Genomic DNA, 20,500 nt, shown 5'->3' on the forward strand with positions numbered 1-20,500 from the left:
CTGATTAAAGCTTGGCCAAGCACAGAATCCTTCCCACTCTCCAGAAGCTCACCCTGACCTCTCCTTTTCACTCAGGCTCTGTCTCCCATTAACAGCCAGTAGCTTATTGGTGAGCCTAGATGCAGCCTGCAACCTTTTGTACAACTCACAGAAGCACTGACTTGCTGTCAAATGGAAAAGTTCAAGCTGACAAACTTTTTCTTAAAGGACCAGACAGTGAATATTATAGGCTTTAGCTATTACAACACCGTAGCCTCTGTTGCAACAACTCAACTCTGCCCTTGTAGCACAAAAGCAGCCATTGACAATACATCCACAAATGAATGCGCATGGTTGTGTTCTAATAAAGCTTTATTTACAAATGGGCGGCAAGCTCATTTCGGCTCTGTCAGTTTGCCGACGTCTGATTTTAAGCATAGGGTGACCCAGTCGTCCCAGTTTGCCCGGGAATTTCTTGATTTTAGCACTGAAAGTCCCATATTCCGTGAAACTCAGCCCCAGTAAACCAGGTTGGCCCTGCTATTTAAGCAACACTTGCATTACCCCATTCAAAACCCACACTACCTTGAGAGGGTCAGGGATTCACCTTGCCTGCTGCCTAGTCTGAGCCGATTTATCAAGACAGGGGAATTGCAATGGAGACGGAGTAATTCACGCAGAGCAGGCTGTACAGGAGAAGGGAGTTTTCTTATTACTCAAATCAATCTACCCAAGCATTCCGGGATCAGAGTTTTTAAAGACAATTTGGTGGGTAAGGGCTTGGGAAGTGGGGAGTGCTGACTGGTCAGGTTGAAGATGGAATCACAGGGGTCGCAGTGAGGTTTTCTTAATGTCTTCTGCTCGTGGGTGCGACGGCGGAACTGGTTGAGCCAGAATACCAGTCTAGGTGGTGTCAACTGATCCATCCAGTGCAGGGTCTGCAAAATATCTCAAGCAGTGATCTTAGGTTTTACAATACTGATGTTATCCCCAGAAGCAATTTGGGGAGGCTTAGAGTCTTGGAGCCAGAGGCTGCATGACCCCTAAACCATAATTTTTAATATTGCAGTTAATGTGTTAGTCCTGCAAAGGCAGACTGGTCCCCAGGCAAGAAGGGGATCTTTTCAGGGGGAAAAGATATTATTAATTTTGTTTCAGAGTCAAAACATGAACTGAATTCTTTTCCCAAAGTTAGTTCAGCCTAACTTTGGGAAGGAATGAACAAGGACAGCTTAACGGTTAGAAGCAAGATGGAGTCTGTTAGGTCTGGTCTCTTTCACTGTCATAATTTCCTCAGTTATAATTTTTGCAAAGGCAGTTTCAGTCAGATTAGAAAACTAGGATATAGAGAGTTCTTGGTCTTCTGCTCCCAAATACCTTCCAGTCATTTCCATATAGAGAGAAAGAAGCTACTGCTTAAAACAGACTCTGTTCTACCTTCTAGGAGAGGAATAAAAGTCATCTCAGGGGATAATCTTTATTTTTCTTCTTGAAAAATACCTCCGGCCGGGTGTGGTGGTTCACACCTGTAATCCCAACACTTTGGGAGGCGAAGGCAGGAGGACGGCTTGAGCTCAGGAGTTTGAGACCAGCCTGGGCAACATGGTGAAACCCTGTCTCTACAAAAAAAAAAAAAAAAGACCACAAAAATTAGCCAGGTGCAGTGATTTGTGCCTGTAGTCCCAGCTACTCAGGAGGCTGAGATGGGAGAATCACTTGAGCCTGGGAGGTGGAGGTTGCATGAGCCAAGATCATGCCATTGCACTCCAGCCTTGGCAGCAACAGCAGTGAAAAGCTGTCTCAAAAAAAAAAAAAAGAGAGAGAGAGAAAGTAAAGGAAAAAGAAAAAAGAAAAAAAATACCTTCAATGGCCTATTCCTTGGAAGTGAAGGACTTCTTTTCTTGCCCCCAAAGTTAGCCTGGAAAAGGGAAGTTCACAGAGAAGGTTGAGTCTGGCAGGGGTGGACTGCGGCTTGGGAGAGAGGGGTTGGATGAAGAGACAAGGGAAAGGCAGCAAAGAGCTGTCAGGGGGAGGGGCCATGGGACAGCATTGGGGAGGAGTGGGGAGAGGGCCCACACATGTTGGAAATGCAGTGTCTATCTCCTCCCCTGAACTTCTAGAAGGATCAAATCTGATACACCCAGGCAGGTGTGTTCAAAGTGTCCTTGGGGTGCTGATGGAAGAGGGTGGGAGTGTCTGCCATAGGCTGGGTCAGTCAACACCCGGGGTCGCCAGGCTGACGGGTCAGGAGAGACTGAGTCTACCTCTCCTTTGGGAGGGATCAGAAAAATCAGAGAAGAGGAGCTGAAGGCTCCACAGCAGGGGGTTGTGGACTCAGGCTGAAGGACATGGGGACCTCTGAGTTGTTCCCCAGGGATCTTGTCATCTTGTCTTCCTGGGAGTTTCCCCTATTCCCTGACAGCTCCTGAGGATGCTGTGTAACCACAGCTTTCCATTTGCGTTGGAAGAGGGCTACCTTCCCTTTACAGTTTTCTCTTTCTCCAAGGTGTGGAATTTCATTCAGGGTGGGCGAAGCCGAGTGCTTGAAGCGACCACCAGGGGGCGCCCGCCGCCAGCTCTTAGAGCAGATGGAAGCCTGCGTTTCCCTTGGTCCAGACTTGATCATTTAGCCCGGAAGGAGCCCCAGAGCCAGTGGCGTGCTGGTAAGTGTTTAACAACTGGCTTCCAATGGGAAAAAGGCCTGATTTGTAGCGTTTGCCAATGTCTTCCATGAAAATACTCCCACAGCCGATTTTGAGCTACCAACCATTATATAGTCAATGATACGATAAATGTTAGTAACAAGAGCATCGATCATCGAATAATATAGTACAATTATTAGGAATTAGTGAGTTTTGAGTATTGATGACCTTGGCTTTTAATATAATAGAATTTAGTTTATTAAACAACTGACACAAAATTCTGAAAATTTTGCTGATTAGCTCTCATGAGCAGATAAGAGTCTGGCTCCTGCACAGCCCGGTGCCCTCCCCTCCTGCCTGGGCCTCCCATGCCCTTGAGGACTGCCAGCCTGAATCACCCCACTCATCCATTCAGCAAACACATCCTTAACACACACACAGCTGCAATATCCCTGTGAATCTCCTCAAACAGCTCTCACAGAAGGTTCTAGTATTCTCCCCATTTTACAGAAGATGAAACTGAGGCTGAGAGCTAGGTGAAGTCACCTGCCCCAGGTCATGAAGAGGATTTGAGATTGGAACCCAGGCCTGAAAGCCAGGATCTTGCCACTGTGTCATGCTGTCCTCGAGATCACAGCGGGGTTCTAGGGGAATCCCACGCCCCAAAGCCTCAGCCCTGCTGACCTGCCCTGGCTCCTGGAAGTCCCCCATTAGTCACCCTTTGTGGCTCCTGGCTGCTGAGGGAAGGCGCTGTTATTTGGGAGGGTAACCGAGTACAGCACAGCCCTCTCATTGCAGAGAACACAACACAGCAGAGCTGGGGCCTAGGACTAAGAGGGATGGCCGGGGGCAAGTAGCTGGCCTTTACTGAGCACTTACTGCATACCTAGTGCCTTGCCAAACAGTTTGGCTGCATTATCTCATTTAGGACTCAACCCCATAATGTGGTTGCAATGATTGTTCCATTTTCTTGCCAGGGAAACTGAGGTTCAGAAAGCCGAACCACTTGCGCTGGCAGGTTGCACGGGTAGGAAACCACGCTGTGCTGACTTCAGCTCCGCCAGCAGGGAAGGAAGGAGGGCAGACAGGAAATGGGGGCGGGGGATGATGGGCTCGGTTTGTTCCAGATCCCTTGTCTCTTACAGGCTGGGGCTGCCACCCTGGGGGTGCTTCATCCAGCAGCGGATCTGGCAGGGGCTCCCCAAATTCTTTCCCCAGATCCCATCTCTCTTTGCCACTCAACCAAGCCACCGGTTACTATGTAATGTACCAGGCACTGTGAGAGGCCCTGGGATGCCATGTGAGTAGGACAGGCTTGTAATGCCAGAACTGTGGAAGGCCAAGGTGGGCAGATAACTTGAGGCCAGGAGTTTGAGACCCCTTTGGGGCTCATGGTCTACAGGGGCACAGATTGATTAAATAATCACCCAGGAAAAGATCAGATTATGGCTGGGCCCTGAGCCCAGAGGAGAGAATGCTGAGAGCAATGGGACCAGAGCTAGGGAGCATGGGTTAGAAAAATCATAGTTGAAACTTGAAGGACACAGAGTTATTGACTTGGGAGGGAAGGGATAGAGGGAAGAAAGTTCCAGGCAGTGGGAACAATATCATGGGCACAGGAGTTTGCCCTAGGGGAATGGACAAGGTGGGGCAGCTGGAAGGAGCCAGGAGGAGGAAGAGGCTGTGTGAGGATGAGGAGAACCTGGACTAGAGCAGGGTGCAAAGAAATTGTGGAATTGAGAGATAATTGGGAAGAAGGAAGGGTAGGAGTTGCTGATGGGTTGGAAGTGAGGAAGAAGGAGGTTGAAATCTCAGGTTTCTGACTTGGGCAGCTGTCCTGATGGGGGTGCAACGGGGTGGCTGGGAAAGCCATGGAAGGAGGTTGCAGGGCTGGTGAGAGGAGCATCCTGAGCTGGGGTTCAGCCAAGTTGAGTCTCAGGGTCTGCTCAACCTCCAGGTGGAGGTTCCAGGAAAGCTGTTGCAATAGATGCTTGAGGTTATTAGCCATCAGGGAAATGCAAATTAAAGCCACAGTTAGATGCCCCTTCACACCCTCCAGCAGGACTAGAATTAGAAAGACTGACAACAGCCAGTGCTGGTGAGGATGTGGAGAAGCTAGAACACTCACATGTTGCTGGTGGGAATGCAGAATGATACAGCCACTTTGGAAACCAGTTGGGCAGTTTCTTATAAAGTTAGACATGTACTCACCATGTACTCCCCATCCAAGCCAGAAATCCCACTCCTAGATATTTCCCCAAGAGAATGAAAAGAGATGTTCATACAAAGTCTGGTACAAATGTGTACAGCAGCTTTGTTCATAAGATCCCCAAACTGAAAACAATCCAAATATCCATCAGCTGGTGAATGGATAAATTGTGGTCCATCCATGCAAGGAAATATTATTCTGAATAAACAGGAGCGATGCACTGATTCACACGCCAGCATGGACGAGTCTCGAAGACACCATGCTGACTGAAAGAAGCTGGACACAAAGGGCTGTATTTGTTTTCTTTTTAGAGACAGCGTCCCACTCTGTTGCCCAGGCTGGAGTGCAGTGGTGTGATCATAGCTCACTGCAGCCTTGACCTACCAAGCCCCAGCAATCCTCCTGCCTCAGCTTCCTGAGTAGCTGAGACTGCAGGTGTGCACCACCATGCCAGGCTAATTACTTATTTTTTTTGTAGAGATGGGAGTCTTGCTATGTTGCCCAACCCAGGCTGGTCTCAAACTCCTGAACTGATCCTCCTGCCTTGGCTGCCCAAAGTGTTGAGGTTACAGGCGTGAGCCGTGGTGACATACAATCCGGCTGGGCTGTATGTTGCGTGATTCTAATGATAAGAAGTTCTGGAGAAGATCAGTGGTTACTCTTGGGGCTGGGAAATGATTAGGAGGGGCTCGCAGGAACCCTCTGGTATGATGGAAACATGTTTTATTTTGGTCTGGTTGGTTGTCATACGGGTGTCTGCATTTGCCAAAACTCATTGAACTGCATTTTTACAACTGGTGCTTTTTACTGTGTGTAAAATACACCCTAAGAAGCAAGCAAACCAATAAGCAAGCAGGCAAGCAGGTGAATTCACGAGGCTGTGTGAGCCCAGAGGTCTGCCAAGGCGCGTGTGAGGGCAGAGGGCCTTGGGCATGCTCCTTGGAGCTCCACAGTTGCTGTCCCTGCCCCTCCCAGGGACTGGGTGATGGGAAAGCCCAAGGAAGCCACACCTCCTGAAGTCCCCTGTGAATGTCCTTCCCTTCTGTGGCTGTTCCCCTGCTCAGAGACTATCAATGGCTCCCCACTGCCCAAGTCCACAGGAAGTTTCCGGCTTCCTCACTTGCTACCCACTCACCTATTCGTCTGCCTGTCTGGGCAATCCGGCCCTCTCACTCCTCCCAGCCATGCCCCACGCCTCCTGCCCTCTCTGCCTTTTGTCTCCACTTTTAGGGCTCAGCTACCCCAGGCCCTGGAGATCTATTTGGATCCAGCCATGTCTCTGGGTTCCTCCTTTGCTCATCTCCCATCGCCCTACTTCCTGTGGGGCAATATTTCACCCGTCTTTGCCCCAGTCCTGGGCACAGAGACCAGCGTCGTTGGCCAACAGGTAACTCCACATCATTCCTCCTCCATCTGGGGCCTCAATGTTTCCATGTGTAGAGTGGGCACCTCTGTGTCTGCTCATGCCACCAAGCAGCCACTGCTTATTTGTCCTTCCCACTCAGATAAGAGTCACACAAGGCAGGGATTTTTCATTCCCCAGAAGACTTGGGAAGGAGACAGAAGTCAATCAGATGCCTGGTTCTGTCTTTGCCATCTGTCTCTCTGAGCCTCACAGTCCTCATCTGTAACATGGGATGGTCATAGTGCCTGGGGCACTGTAAACAATTATCCTTTTTTTTTTTTTTTTTTTTTTTGAGGCGGAGTCTCGCTCTGTTGCCCGGACTGGAGTGCAGTGGCGGATCTCAGCTCACTGCAAGCTCCGCCTCCCGGGTTTACGCCATTCTCCTGCCTCAGCCTCCCGAGTAGCTGGGACTACAGGCGCCCGCCACCTCGCCCGGCTAGTTTTTGTATTTTTAGTAGAGACGGGGTTTCACTGTGTTAGCCAGGATGGTCTCGATCTCCTGACCTCGTGATCCGCCCGTCTCGGCCTCCCAAAGTGCTGGGATTACAGGCTTGAGCCACCGCGCCCGGCCTAACAATTATCCTTGACAATAGCAGAAGTCGACCTACCCTGTGAGGTTAGGTCTTATTTTTAACCTCATTTTATGGATGAGCAAAAGGAGGCCCAGAGAGGTTCAGTGACTTGCCTAAGGCCACACAGCATGAAAAATCACAGACTGGGGAGTAAAATCCTAAGACTTTCTGGGGCCACCAGTCACCAAAGGCTGACTCCTTGAGAAGGGGTTGGATCCCCAAATCTCCAATTCTCCAAGCCAGGTCCTGGCGTGACTTCTCGTTGGCCACAGAGCTCCTCTCTGGAGGCCACTCTGTGCTCACAGCATCCCCAGCTGGGAGAGGGGATCACTGGGAGGCAGCCACTGGGCACTGCCCATCCACAAAGCCTCTACAGAGCTGGGTGCCAGGGAGGAGGTGGTGCCAAAGATTGCTGAGGGAGCAGAGGGGGCTGCCTCCTTCCACCACCCCTGGACTCACTCTATGAGGCCTTGGGCATGCCACCACCTTCTCAGGCCCCGATTTCTCCTTCTATGAGATGGGAGCCATCTGTATTAGTTCCCCGCTGGAGGGACAGCTTCAAGGAGCCAGAAGCAGAACTGGGGGGAATTCCCAAGGCGTGTGCGAGGGCAGAGGGCCTTGGGCATGCTCCTTGGAGCTGCCCCAGCTGCTCTCCCTGCCCCTCCCAGGGACTGGGTGACGGGGAAGCCCAAGGAAGCCACACCTCCTGGAAGTCCCCTGTGAATGTCCTTCCCTTCTGTGGCTGTTCCCCTGCTCAGAGACTATCAATGGCTTCCCCCAAATAAGACAAGTTTCTATCATATTAGAGGGTCCCTGCAAGCCCCTCCAAATCATTCCCTCCCCACCAAGGGTAACCACTGGTCTTTTCCAGAACTTATCATCGGAATCACACAATATAACATACAGCCTGGCCGGATCGTATGTTACCATGGCTCACGCCTGTAACTCCAACACTTTGGGAAGCTGAGGCAGGAGGATCACTTGAGCCAGGAGTTCGAGACCAGCCTGGGTTGGGCAACATAGCGAGACCCTATCTCTACAAAAAATTAAGTAATTAGCCTGGCATGGTGGCGCACACCTGCAGTCCCAGGTACTCAGGAAGCTGAGGTGGGAGGATTGCTTGAGCCTGGTAGGTCAAGGCTGCAGTGAGCTATGATTGCACTACCACACTCCAGCCTGGCCTGCAGAGTGCAGGTGAATGAACCCTGTTGATGTAATGGGTACTGACCCGAGGGAGGCCTCCCACCAGGCAGCAGGAGGCTGCAGCTTGGGAGAGAGGGAAAACCTGGAGGCAGGACTGTGATTACATCTGCCCAGAGGCGGGACCTGCAGCCGTGGGGAGAGGTGGCACTCCTCAGAAAAGGACACGAGCCTTTTCCAATATGACCCCTCTTGGTAATGGCAAAGATGTTCTCACACCCCACATGATGGAATATTTTTTATATCCACTGGGAGAGAAACCAGATAATGACAAACAGCTCCTGTGTGAACAACTTTTTTTTTTTAGACAGAGTCGCACTCTATCTCCCAGGCTGGAATGTAGTGGCGTGATCTCAGCTCACTGCAACCTCCACCTCCTGTGTTCAAGCAATTCTCCTGCCTCAGCCTCCCACATAGCTGGGATTACAGGTGTGTACCACCACACCCAGCTAATTTTTTGTATTTTTAGTAGAGATGGGGTTTTGCCATGTTGACCAGCCTGGTCTGGAACTCCTGGCCTCAAGTGATCTGCCCACTTTGGCCTCCCAAAGTGCTGGGATTACAGGCATGAGCCACTGGTGAACAACTATTTCTAATGTCTTTCAACGATGTAGCCCAACTGCCCCTAGAGACAATTGACAAAAGATCGAACTGGTGTTTGAGGCATTGTGCGTCGTGTGAATTCGGGTCCAAACTTGGTTAGCCTTGAGGACTTTTGCAGTAATCATGCTGCACTGCCCCCTGGGGGTAGAAGTGGACAGAGACCTGATTGCTGAGCATCTAGGGGCACAAGGTCTCTGGACCGCTCACTCATGCACTCGCCTACACAGTCCCTGGGCATAAAATGGTGTGTGCTTGTGGGAAGGAGTTGTGACTCATCTTTGCCCTCAGCCTCTAGTGTGATCCTAGCCCAGAGTAGGTGACCCAGGAAATGTTTGTGGAATATGCCAGCAACTTGGAAGAAGTAAAGAAAATAAGGCAGCCCCAGGTGTCTGATTAATCAAACATTATTCAGCAATTGAAAATGATGTTTTTGAAGGATAATGTGGAAAAATGCCCATGACATGATGTTAAATGAACTCTGAGCCTTAGTTTTTTCATCTGTGAAATGGGATAATAATAGTATCATCTTGTAGGAGTGTTGGGGGGATTTAATGAGACCAGCATGGAAAGTACTTAGCATGATGCCTTGCAGAAGGTAAGTCCTCCATAAATCGTGGCTAGAAGGTAAGTCCATAAATCATGGCTAGTAGGATTATCAAGTATAAAGAAAACATGACCAGAAGGATATATACCAAATTATTAAGAGAGGTTAGCCATTGAGTGTAGGATTTTGGGTGAGCTTGATTTGCTTCTTTCAACTTTTCTGTGTTTTTCTAATATTCCCAAATGGACAGAAAGAAACCCGAAGTGTTAGGAAATCTAGGGGCCCCGGGCATTATCCTCCAGTTATTAATGCCCAAACAGGAGTGCTCTGAGCTAGTGGTTCTTACCCGGGGATGATTTTGCCCCCTAGGGGACCTTTGGCAATGTCTGGAGACATGTTTGGTTGTCACAATCAGGGGTCATCTGGTGGGTGGTGGTCAGGGATACTGCTCAACATCCCACAGTGCACAGGACAGCCCCCTACAGCACAGAAGTCTGAAAGTGCCATGGTAGAGAAACCCAGCTCTGCGGCTTCCTCTTCGGCAGTGTGGGATCCCCAGAACCCCCCTTCCCAAAGATTTCTGGAAACCCAGAGGGGCTTCTGTGTCATTATGAACATGCTCGTTGCACATGTCTTGGTGGCTGGAAGGCTGCAGTGATTGCTGTCTCTTCTCTAGCACACGCACAGGCCCCCCAGAACCAGGCACACCTATACCCAAGGTTGGCAGAACCAGAATGCCACACCAAGATGTGCATCGGGACAGCCTTATTGCTGCTCCTGCCAAGAAAAAAGGAGAAAGGAAAGGGCCCCATGGCAGGGAGAGCTAAGCACAAAAGTAGCACAAGCACAGCCCCTTTCACAGGCACAGGGACCCTGCCGGTGGCCGAGGGAGCGTGAGTTCTCGTAACGGTGGCCAGTCTCAGCCCTGGTTCTGAGATGCCCGCTACTCCCCTGAGGCCGCTCTTTCTGGAGTTCCTGTTATCTGGCTTTTTGCCTGACCTCCAAGCCCCTGAGAGGCACAGGCTTCAACCGATTTTCCGGAGAGGTTCAGCAGCGCCTCTGCAAATCTCTGGATACAAACTAATGCGTGGGCTAGCAGAATTGTCCGATCCCACCAACAGAAGCTTCTGGGCCCTGACTCCTGCCCAGCTCAGATGCCATCTCATCTGTTGACAGTCATCTTGCTTGGATGGGTGTAGAAAAGCTCCTGTCACCTCCCACTCTGCGCCGGTTCCATGAGGTGTCTTGCTCTTTTTCAGGTAGTGCTGCCTCAGGCCCTTTGCACTTGCTGTTTCTTCTGCCCAGGGCCCTGTTCCCAGATGTCTGCACGGCTGGCATCTTCTCATCCTCTGGGCCTCGGCTTGGATGTCACCTTCTCAGAGAGGCCCACTCTGCAACCCTGCTCCCAGATATTCACTAGGACACCCCCTTTTCCTTTCAAGGCACTGGTGATGGTCAGAGTGATGTTGATAGATTGATTTGCACTGCCTGCGGGTGGGGCCTCTGTCCCTCATGTCCACTCTCTCCCTGTCCCTGCCTGGCTTCTGGCACACGGCAGGGAATCAGGAAACATCTGAATAAAGGGATTAGCAAGGGAGGCTTTGCAGAGGGCATGGGGGCTGAGGCGATGCAATGGGACTGACAAAATTTAAGTGGCAGGGGCAGAGAGCAGGGCGGCCTTAGGTTTAAGGCTTGGGTCAGGCGACCCTGGTTCGAATCCTGGCTCCACTGCTTAGGAGTTGCATGACCTTGGGCAACTTGCTAACCTCTGGCAGCCTCCCTTCCTCACCCAGGAAATGGGGAGAAGCATCTTTCCTACTCCTAGGGATTTGGGAGGGTGGAGTGAGCATGGACAGCCTGGCACACAGTCGGTGCCAGTTAATGTTCATCCTGGGAGAGAGAGCTCCTGGCTGCCGGGTCAGCGTGGACCATCCGAGGAGTACTGTGGAAGCCTCCATGTCCCCACAGCCCCCACAGCCCCCGCCCCTGTGGTTTGGGGAGTGAGACCCCGCCCTGCAGAGCTGTCTTGTGGCCTAAAATTAGCTCACAAATTCCTTGGCCGCCTGGCCCGTGCTTCCAACCGACAATTCAAAGCAGATGTTTCCAGCTGTTGGGGCCCTTCCCCCCTGGCCAGCACCCACGTGTGTCCAATTCACAAGGGCTGGAGTCAGCCCTGGGGAGGTCAATTGGCTTCATGCACCCCTGAGCCCCAGCTGGGCTGTGGGTTTGAAGTGGGGAGGTGAGCCCTGGGTCTGCACGCACATTCCCCCGAGGATAGGGGCTGGGTGACTGATTGCTGTGTCACTTTCCACCCTGTAGCCTTGTGGAGTGCCTGCTGTATACCAGGCTTCTGTGTTAGCTGCTGCCCAGATGGTGTGATAAAGACTCTCTGTCAGCCGGGCGCGGTGGCTCACATCTGTAATCCAAGCACTTTGGGAGGCCAAGGTGGGCAGATCACTTGAGGCCAGGAGTTCCAGACCAGCCTGGCCAACATGGCAAAACCCCATCTCTACTAAAAATTCACAAATTAGCCGGGCATGGTGGCGGGCGCCTATAATCCCAGCTACTAAGGAGGCTGAAGAAGGAGAATCTCTTGAACCTGGGAGGTGGAGGTTGCAGTGAGCCCAGATGACGCCGCTGCTCTCCAGCCTGGGTGACAGAGCGAGACTCTGACTCAAAAAAAACAAAAAAAAAAACAAAAAAAGACTCTCCGTCCAGGTGTCACTACTGTTGCTACTATTATTTTTATTAGCATATTTATCAAGTGCCAGTTGCCAAGGGCTCACTGAATTCTCACAAGAACCCAGAGAAGTGGATGTTATTACCTCCATTTTAACAGATGAAGAAACCGAGGGTCAGAGTGGCTGAGTAACTTAGCTCAAGGTCATCCAGCTCAGAAGCAGCAGAACTCAGAGGTCCCTGAAGGGCAGGTGGTCTTGGCTCATCCTGATGGTTTGACCTCCATGCTGCCACCCCCGATATGGCTCTTTCCCACTGGTGGGTGTGTCTGGGTGTCGTGGAAGACCCTCTCTGTGAGGCTGTTCCTAGGCCCAGGGGCAGAAGGCTGACTTGTGGCAGCTGCCTGGAAGAGGTGGCTGGTCAGGAACCCCGGGGTGCCAAGATTTTAGCCACAGCTGGGTTGGAAGCTGGTGTCAGGTGTGGAAGGGGCCAAGGGAGGCCTGTGGTACTCATGGCCTGCATGGGGTTTTTTGTTTTTTTTTTTTTTGAGACAGAGTCTTGCTCTGTCACCCACACTGGAGTGCAGTGGCCCAATCTCAGCTCAATGCAACCTCCGCCTCCAGGGTTCAAGCGAACACGTCCATCTAACTTTTGTATTTTTAGTAGAGACAGGGTTTCACCACGCTGGCCAGGCTGGTCACTTTCGTGGGGTCTTCTTGCAGAGCTCCTTCCATTCCCCAGAGATGGGGCCCTGCGCTGTCTCTTGATCAGGGTCCCCAGAGGGTGTGTGTGTGTGAACGGGGGCGGGGCAGTGAGGAAGGGGACGAGGGGGCTTTATGCAAGGAGAGGAAGGGAGTGGGGAAGCTTTACACACTCGGGGACCCATGGTTGATCTTCTTCACTCATAGTAAAAAGCCAAAACCCCTGCCAATGCCTGCAGAAGCCCCACATTCTCCCACTCTCCCCCAGCTCACTCTGTTCCAGCCACACCAGGCTCTCTTCCACTCCCAGAACACGTAGGCGCCCCCATCTGAGGACCTTAGCACTGCCCTTCCCTCCGCTGGGGCTCCTCCTCTGAGCATCTCGCTGCTCGCTGGCCCGCCTCCTGAGGGTCTTTGTATGGAGGCCACCCACCCCTGCTGTTTACCTCCGTACTGACTCCCACCTCCTCCAGACCTCGGGGCCTCACGAAGCAAGCTTTTCCACGCTCAGCCCTCTTCTGTGAGGTCCCTCTGGGAACCTGGATTGTTTGTTTGTTTTCTCTTTGAGACAGGGTCTTGCTCTATTGGGTAGCACAATCATAGCTCACTGCAACCTCCGCCTCCCAGGCTCAAGTGATCGTCCCTACTCAGCCTCAGCTACACAAGTAGCTGGGACTACAGGTGCTCACCACCACACCTGGCTATTTTTTTTTTTTTTCTTGGTAGACACAGGGTTTTGCCATGTTGTCCAGGCTGGTCTCAGACTCTTGGGTTCAAGAGATCCTCCTGCCTTGGTTTCACAAAGTGCTGGGATTAGAGGTGTGAGCCACTGTGCCTGGCTGGGACAGGGATTTTTTTTTTTTTTTTTTGAGACAGGGTCTTGCTAGGTCACCCATGCTCACAGCTCACTGCAGACTCGACCTCCTGGGCTCAAGAGATCCTCCCACCTTTGCCTCCTGAGTAGCTGGGATTACAGGTGCGTACCACCGTGGTCAGTTAATTTTTGTATTTTTTGTAGAGACCGGTTTTTGCCATGTTGCTCATGCTGGTCTCGAACTCCTGACCTTAGGTGATCTGCCCACCTCTGCCACCCAAAGTGCTGGGATTACAGGCATGAGCCACCGCGCCCGGCTAGGGTGGAGATTTTTAATCTGTATTGTTCTTTGCCTGGAAAGTGTCTGGTGCATAGTATGTGCTTAATAAGTTGTTGAGAGAGAGAGAGAGAGAAAGAGAGAGGAATAAAGGAAGGGAAAGGAAGTGGGAGAGAGAAAGAGGAGGGGAGGATGGAGGGGAAGGATGGGAGGAAGAGGGGGAGGATGGGAGGAGGGAAGGAAGGAGAAGGGAGGGAAGAGAAGAGAAGGGAAAGAGGGCAGGGGAGAGAAGAGAAAGGAAGGGAAGAGGAGGAGGGAGCAGAGGGGAGAGGAAGAGGGAAGAGATGGTTTTCATGTAAAGCAAGGAAGTAGAGGAGAGCAGGAGAAATGTGAGGTGACTTACCTGAGAATTTGGGTAGCTCAGGGCCCCTTAATTTCAGCTTCAAGCCTTCACTGCTTCTGACTCTCCACTAGCCCCTCTCCCGCTCAGGGACTCAAAGACACACAGGACCCCTATTTCTACCATGGCCGAAAATCGTCTTCAGCAGCACCGCCTCTGTTCCTTCTCCTGCTGGCCAGTGAGGCTCCTGGTAGCGACTGGCCCAAGGGCACCAGTGAACAGTTAGCAGAGCAGGGCACCAAGGCCAGGTCTGCAGTGCGGTGAGCAAACACATTCCTGCCGGGCCCATCTGGCTTCCATGCTGGGCTGATGAAGCCGCATCTTACACTAGGCCCTGGGGAATGTAAATGTTGACATGGAGTGTGCAGCTGGCCGGGCCACTGCAGCCACCGGAAGCTCTGAGATCCCTGGCCTTCAGCCGGGGGGGGTCACTCTCCCCGAAAGAAAGGGATGCAGGGTGCTTTATTATTTAAAAAAAACCTTTTAAGGGAGTCATAACCTACATGAAGGGAACACATCTGAAGACTACAGCTTGATTTTTCCATGTGTGCATCCACCTAACCACCACTAACCACCCATCTAACCACCACTAACCACCCACCTACCACTAACCACCCACCTAACCACCACTAACCACCCACCTAACTACCACTAACCACTCACCTAACCAACACTAACCACCACTAATCACCCACCTAATCACCTAACCACCACTAACTGCCCACCTAACCACCTAACCGTCCACCTAACCACCACTAACCACCCACCTAAACACCCTGCCACCCGCCTAGTCACCTAACCATCCAACCACCACTAACCACCCACCTAACTACCTAACTGCCCACCTAACCACCTCTGACCACTACTAACCACCCACCTAACCACCTAACCACTCACCTAATGACCACTAGCCACCTACCTAATCACCCACCTAATGACCACTAACCACCCACCGAATGACCATTAACCACCCATCTAACCACCTAACCACCACTAACCACCCACCTAACCACCACTAACCAGGTATAGATCTTACACAGGTACACCCCCAGAAGGATCCTTGTGCCCATCCCGGGCAGTATTCCCTAAGGGTAATTGCTGTTTTGATTTCTGATGCCATAGCTTGGTTTTGTTTTGTTTTCTTTTCTTGCTCTGTTGCCCAGGCTGGAGTGCAGTGGCGTGACCATAGTTCACTGCAGCCTTGACCCCTTTGCTCAAGCAATCCTCCTGCATCAGCCTCCTGAGTAGCTGGGACTACAGGTGATTAGTACCACATTTGGCTACTTTTAAATTTTTTTGTAGTGACAGAGGTCTCACTATGTTACCCAGGCTGGTCTTGAACTCCTGAACTCAAGCAATTCCCCCGCCTCTGCCTCCCATAGTGCTGGGATTACAGGCATGAGCCACCTTGCCTGGCCTATTAGTTTTGCCTGTGTTCTAGAACTTCATGGAGACATGTGTGTTCTTTTGGATTGAGTTCTTTTGCTCCACGTGTCTGTGGCATTCGTCCACACCTGTTCCTGTTCACTGGTGAGTAGTATTCCATCATGCAAGCATGGCACCCTCTGTGCATCCATTCTCCTGTTGATGGACATTTGGGCTGCTTCCAGTTTCTTGCTATTATGCGTAAAGCTGCCATGGACACTTTTTTTTTTTTTTGAGACGGAGTCTCACTCTGTCGCCCAGGCTGGAGTGCAGTGGCCAGATCTCAGCTTACTGCAAGCTCCGCCTCCCGGGTTCACGCCATTCTCCTGCCTCAGCCTCCCGAGTAGCTGGGACTACAGGCGCCCGCCACCTCGCCCGGCTAGTTTTTTGTATTTTTTAGTAGAGACGGGGTTTCACCGTATTAGCCAGGATGGTCTCGATTTCCTGACCTCGTGATCCACGCGTCTCGGCCTCCTAAAGTGCTGGGATTACAGGCTTGAGCCACTGCGCCCAGCCGCCATGGACACTTTTATCTTTTGTGTTTGTGTCTTTGTGTGGATGTGTGTTTTCATTTCTCTTGGATAATGCCTAGGAGTGAGATTGCTGGGTCAGATGAGAAGTGGATGGTTAACTATATAAAAACCGCCAAACCGGCCAGGCGCAGTGGCTCAGGCCTGTAATCCCAGCACTTTGGGAGGCCGAGACGGGCAGATCACGAGGTCAGGAGTTTGAGACCATCCTGGCTAACACGGTGAAACCCCGTCTCTACTAAAAAATATAAAAAGCTAGCCGGGCGAGGTGGCTGGCGCCTGTAGTCCCAGCTACTCGGGAGGCTGAGGCAGGAGAATGGCGTAAACCGGTGAGGCGGAGCTTGCAGTGAGCTGAGATCCGGCCACTGCGCTCCAGCCCGGGAGACAGAGCAAGACTCCGTCTCAAAAAACAACAACAACAACAACAAAAAAACAAAAAAACCCCCGCCAAACCATTTTTTCCAAAGTAGCTGTGCCATTTTTCTCTCCCACCAGCAGTGGGTGAGCATCCAGTTATTTGCTGGGGGTGGGAGGACAGATGGTTGTTGAAACAAGTGGAAAATTTACTGAGAATCACAGAACCTCAGAGCTTACAGATGCCTCCTCTGACCCTTCCTGGGATAGGAAGGTAAACTGAGGCTCAGGTTACAGTGTGGGAGGGGCAGAGCCAGGAGCTAATGTCAGTCTCCCAATTTCCTAGCTCTAACTGCCCCCTGGTAAGAATGGATCAGCAGTGCTCAGTCATTTCCCCAGAGGAGGTTTCATGCCAAGCTCTTTCCTGCCTCATGGCCCTTGTACTTGTCATCCCCTTGGCCTGGAAGCTTTTCCTCCTGCTCTTGCATGCCTGGTTCTCCTGATTCTGCAGGTGTCCATTCAAACACCTCTCTCTTGAGGCCATCCTTGAGCACAATGGCTAAAATAGTTGCCCAGGTACCTGTCCCACCTGCTTCCCAGCTACTCCCTGGCAGCACTTCACAGCGTCGGGCTACCTTCCCTCTTTGCTGGTTGATTTGTTTCTTGTTTGCCTCCCTTACCTGGAGCTCTTTGAGGCAGGAGTCTGTTCTGTCTTGCTCTTGGCTGCCCTGCAGTGTCCATGCAGGAGCTGGTGTGGAGCAGTTGCCCAGTAAATATTGGTTGAATCAACCCACAAATAAGCAAAATAGTATCAGTGTATCCCCAATGAATCCTGTGTCCTCCTTGAGCCTCAGTTTCCTCATCTATATAGCATGAGCAGGTTGCACTGGCTAGTGGGAGGGCATTTATTGATCATCTACTATATTCCAGGTGTGGGTGACACAGATACGGTGACAGTAAAGGCCTGGATTCTGGCCTTGAGAAGCTCCCAATCTAGAGATACATGTAAACAGGGCATTACAGCCCAGTGTGCTCAGGGCTCAAAGCTAGGATTCCAGAGGGCAAAGGAGTGTAGAGGAGGCTGTTGGTCGCCCTCTCCAGTGGCTGGCATTCAGGGAGGGCTTCCTGGAGGTGGTGATGACATAGATACAGGGTGCGTAGGAGTCGTCAGGCAAAGGGGCAGTGGAGGACAGTGCTTCAGGCAAGAGGAACAGCCCAAGTGAAGGTGTGGCAGCATCTGCCTCCTTCATTGCTCTCTCTCTGTGCCCAGCATAGTTCCTGGCACACACAGGTGCTCAGTCAACAGTTGGGGAATAAGTGAAAATGTCTGGTTTACAGGTGGGGAAACTGAGGCCCAGGGAGGTTTCACAACACACCTAGAGCTCCACCATGCTGGGCAGCCATGGCCAGGGAGGCAAAGAGGGTGGGAGAAAAACCCATCCCACCTCGGGACTCTGCCAGCATCCTCAGGGACAAGGCCACTCTGCCTCCTTGGAGTGCCAGGCGGGAGGCCACTCCACGGGTGTCCCTCCAAAGGCCAGGCCTGGGCTGTAATGGGGCCACAGCCCAGGCCTCTCTTGCCACATGAAAGGCTTGGCCTATTTTTGCCCAGAGGACAGGCTCCAGTGGCCACTGGGGCTGTGTAATTAGAAGAGGTCCTGCACCCACGAGGGGCTGGAGCTAGGGGCTGTGGTGGGCAGGGCGGCCACCTGAGGAGCAGATGGGGAGGACCCTGGCAGAGACTGAGGCAGAGTGGATCTTCCCCTCACCCTCCCTGCCTCCTTAGCCATGGCTGCCCACCAGGGTGGGGACCCCAGGGGCTAATTGCACGGCGGGCACAGGGTGAGGTCTCTGAATCCCTTCCCGGCTGGGCAGAGGGCCCAGGTGCCACTCTAGGCCTCTGAAATTACAGGCTACAAGTGAGCAGCACAGCCTGCTCCATGCCACAGGCCTGCCTGCGCCTCTGGGAACCATGGTAGTACAGTCCACAGGAGCATCCCGGCCGGGCCCCCCAACGGGCCCCCCAACAGGCCCCCTGAACTAGAGAACGTGGAATGTGAGTCTCTTGGGATGAACGAGGAGCCGCTGGAGCGAACCCTCAGAGCGCTATTTGGTGTAAACCTGAAAATGCAAGCGTGTGTGATGTTCCCCACCCTGTGTCCAAGTGTTCCTTCTCTTTGTTCAATTCCCACCTATGAGTGAGAACATGCGGTGTTGGTATACATATGTAACAAACCTGCATGTTGTGAACATGCACCCTAGAACTTAAAGTATAATTTAAAAAAAAAAAAAGAAAATGCAAGCGTGGAGGTCAGAGCAGTCATTCACACAGTCAACAAGCATTTATGGAGCACCCACGGTGTTCCAGGCACTGTCCTGGATGCAAAGTTATGGTAGTTCACAAAACAGGCTGAGCTCCTGGTGCCTGAAGACCTGGCTCCTGGACTCTTGCAATGACAATCTTCAAGAGCTGCCTGGAAGGTGCTGCACTGCCGCCCACCTCAGGACCTTTGCACGCACTGATGGTGACTGGGCACCCTCTTGCGTCCTTGCCTTTCTAAATGCCTCCTTCTCATCTTCAAGAGCAGTTCTACTGTCACCTCTTCATGGAGGCCCCTATAAGGCTCAGGGCCAGACCAGCCTCCCAGACAAGTGCTCTTTTGGGCCCTGAACTACCGCTTCCAACTCTTAGCCCACTTTGCAGTTAGATATTCATTTGTTTGTTTACTTACTCATTGCAAGTTTTTCTGCTACTCTGTAAACTCTGTACCTCTGTTTGTCCATCACTGCCTCCCAGGGCCTAACCTTGGCCTGTGTGCAGTCAAGGTCAAAATAAATATTTGTATACATGTGTACAACTATTATGTGTCCATAAATTTTTTTAAATTAAAAAAAATTTTTTTTGAGATGGAGTCTCACTCAGTCACCCAGGCTGGAGTGCAGTGGCGCAATCTCTGCTCACTGCAAGCTCTGCCTCCCGGGTTCACGCCATTCACCCACCTCAGCCTCCTGAGTAGCTGGGACTACAGGCGCCCACCACCGTACCCGGCTAATTTTTTTGTATTTTTTTTTTTAGTAGAGACGGGGTTTCACCCTGTTAGCCAGGATGGTCTCGATCTCCTGACCTCGTGATCCGCCGGGCTCGGCCTCCCAAAGTGTTGGGATTACAGGCGTGAGCCACCATGCCCGGCCATGTGTCCACAAATTTTTTTTAGAAATTTAAAACTACATTGGCTGGGTGCGGTGGCTCATGCCTGTAATCTTAGCTACCTGGGAAGCTGAGGTGGGAGGATTGACTGAGCCCAGGAGGTCGAGGCCGCAGTAAGCTGTGATTGCACCACTGCACTGCAGCCTGGGTGGCAGAGTGAGACCTTGTCTCAAAAAAAAAAAAAAAAGAAAGAAATATTAAAATATATTGACATAAAAAAAGAAATATTTGTAGAATGAATGAAATTAGTGTACTAGAGCATTGGAGTCTTAGTGCTGGCAGGCTTGTGCCGAGCATCTAGTCTAACCCCACATTTAGCTGCGGCCCAGAGAAAGGCAGTAATTTGCTCCGTTGCCCATAGTTTTTGCCTGAGCTGGGACTGGGACTCCAGGCTCCTTTTTTGCCTCTGATCAGTGACTGACACTGTCATTGTTCTGTCCTCAGATTGTGGGTAGGGATGCTCAGTTTAAGGACAGCCTGTGTGTGTGTGTGTGCATGTGTGTGCTATGTGATGTGTGGTGTGTGATGTATGGTATGTTGACATGGTGGTAAAGCACTTCAACAGGACAGAGGGAGTAGGAGCCCTATTTTGGGGAACGGGCCCCTTGGGAGGGGGGTGGTCCCATTTCCAGATTTTCTGACACGGGCACTGGGGCAGAAGAAAAGGGCTCGGACCTCCCAACATGCTAACTCATTCTGGGCAGGTTGCACCACCACAAACCTCAGTTTCTGTGTTTACCAAATGGGCTTCCTGCATTCATTCAGTTCCCCACAAGACATAAAGGGCCCACTGTGTTTGAGGCACGGTGCTGGGGGAGAAAACCCAGTGCTTTGCGGGTGGATGATTCCAGCCATATAGGGAGCCAGTAATATAATATTCAACCTGGGGTGGCAGTCAGAATAATGCCCTCCCCATAAAGATGCCCACAGCCTAATCCCTGGAACCTGGAAGTATGTT

At 51.6% G+C, this 20,500-nt stretch overlaps 1 protein-coding gene across 11 annotated transcripts in view; it reads left to right on the forward strand.

Moving 5' to 3' along the window:
- The window catches only part of LOC117089454 (transmembrane protein 119), a 46,003-nt gene that overhangs the window by 13,494 nt on the left and 12,009 nt on the right, over positions 1-20,500 (forward strand). For all 11 annotated transcript variants that reach the window (XM_033220736.1, XM_033220740.1, XM_033220743.1 and 8 more), the window contains one exon: positions 6,061-6,217. In XM_033220736.1, coding sequence (XP_033076627.1) covers positions 6,061-6,217 — 157 coding nt within the window. The remainder of the gene's footprint in view (positions 1-6,060; positions 6,218-20,500) is intronic.

Source organism: Trachypithecus francoisi, unplaced genomic scaffold (genome assembly GCF_009764315.1).
Source record: "Trachypithecus francoisi isolate TF-2019V2 unplaced genomic scaffold, Tfra_2.0 Lachesis_group11, whole genome shotgun sequence".
Lineage (NCBI taxonomy): Eukaryota > Metazoa > Chordata > Mammalia > Primates > Cercopithecidae > Trachypithecus > Trachypithecus francoisi.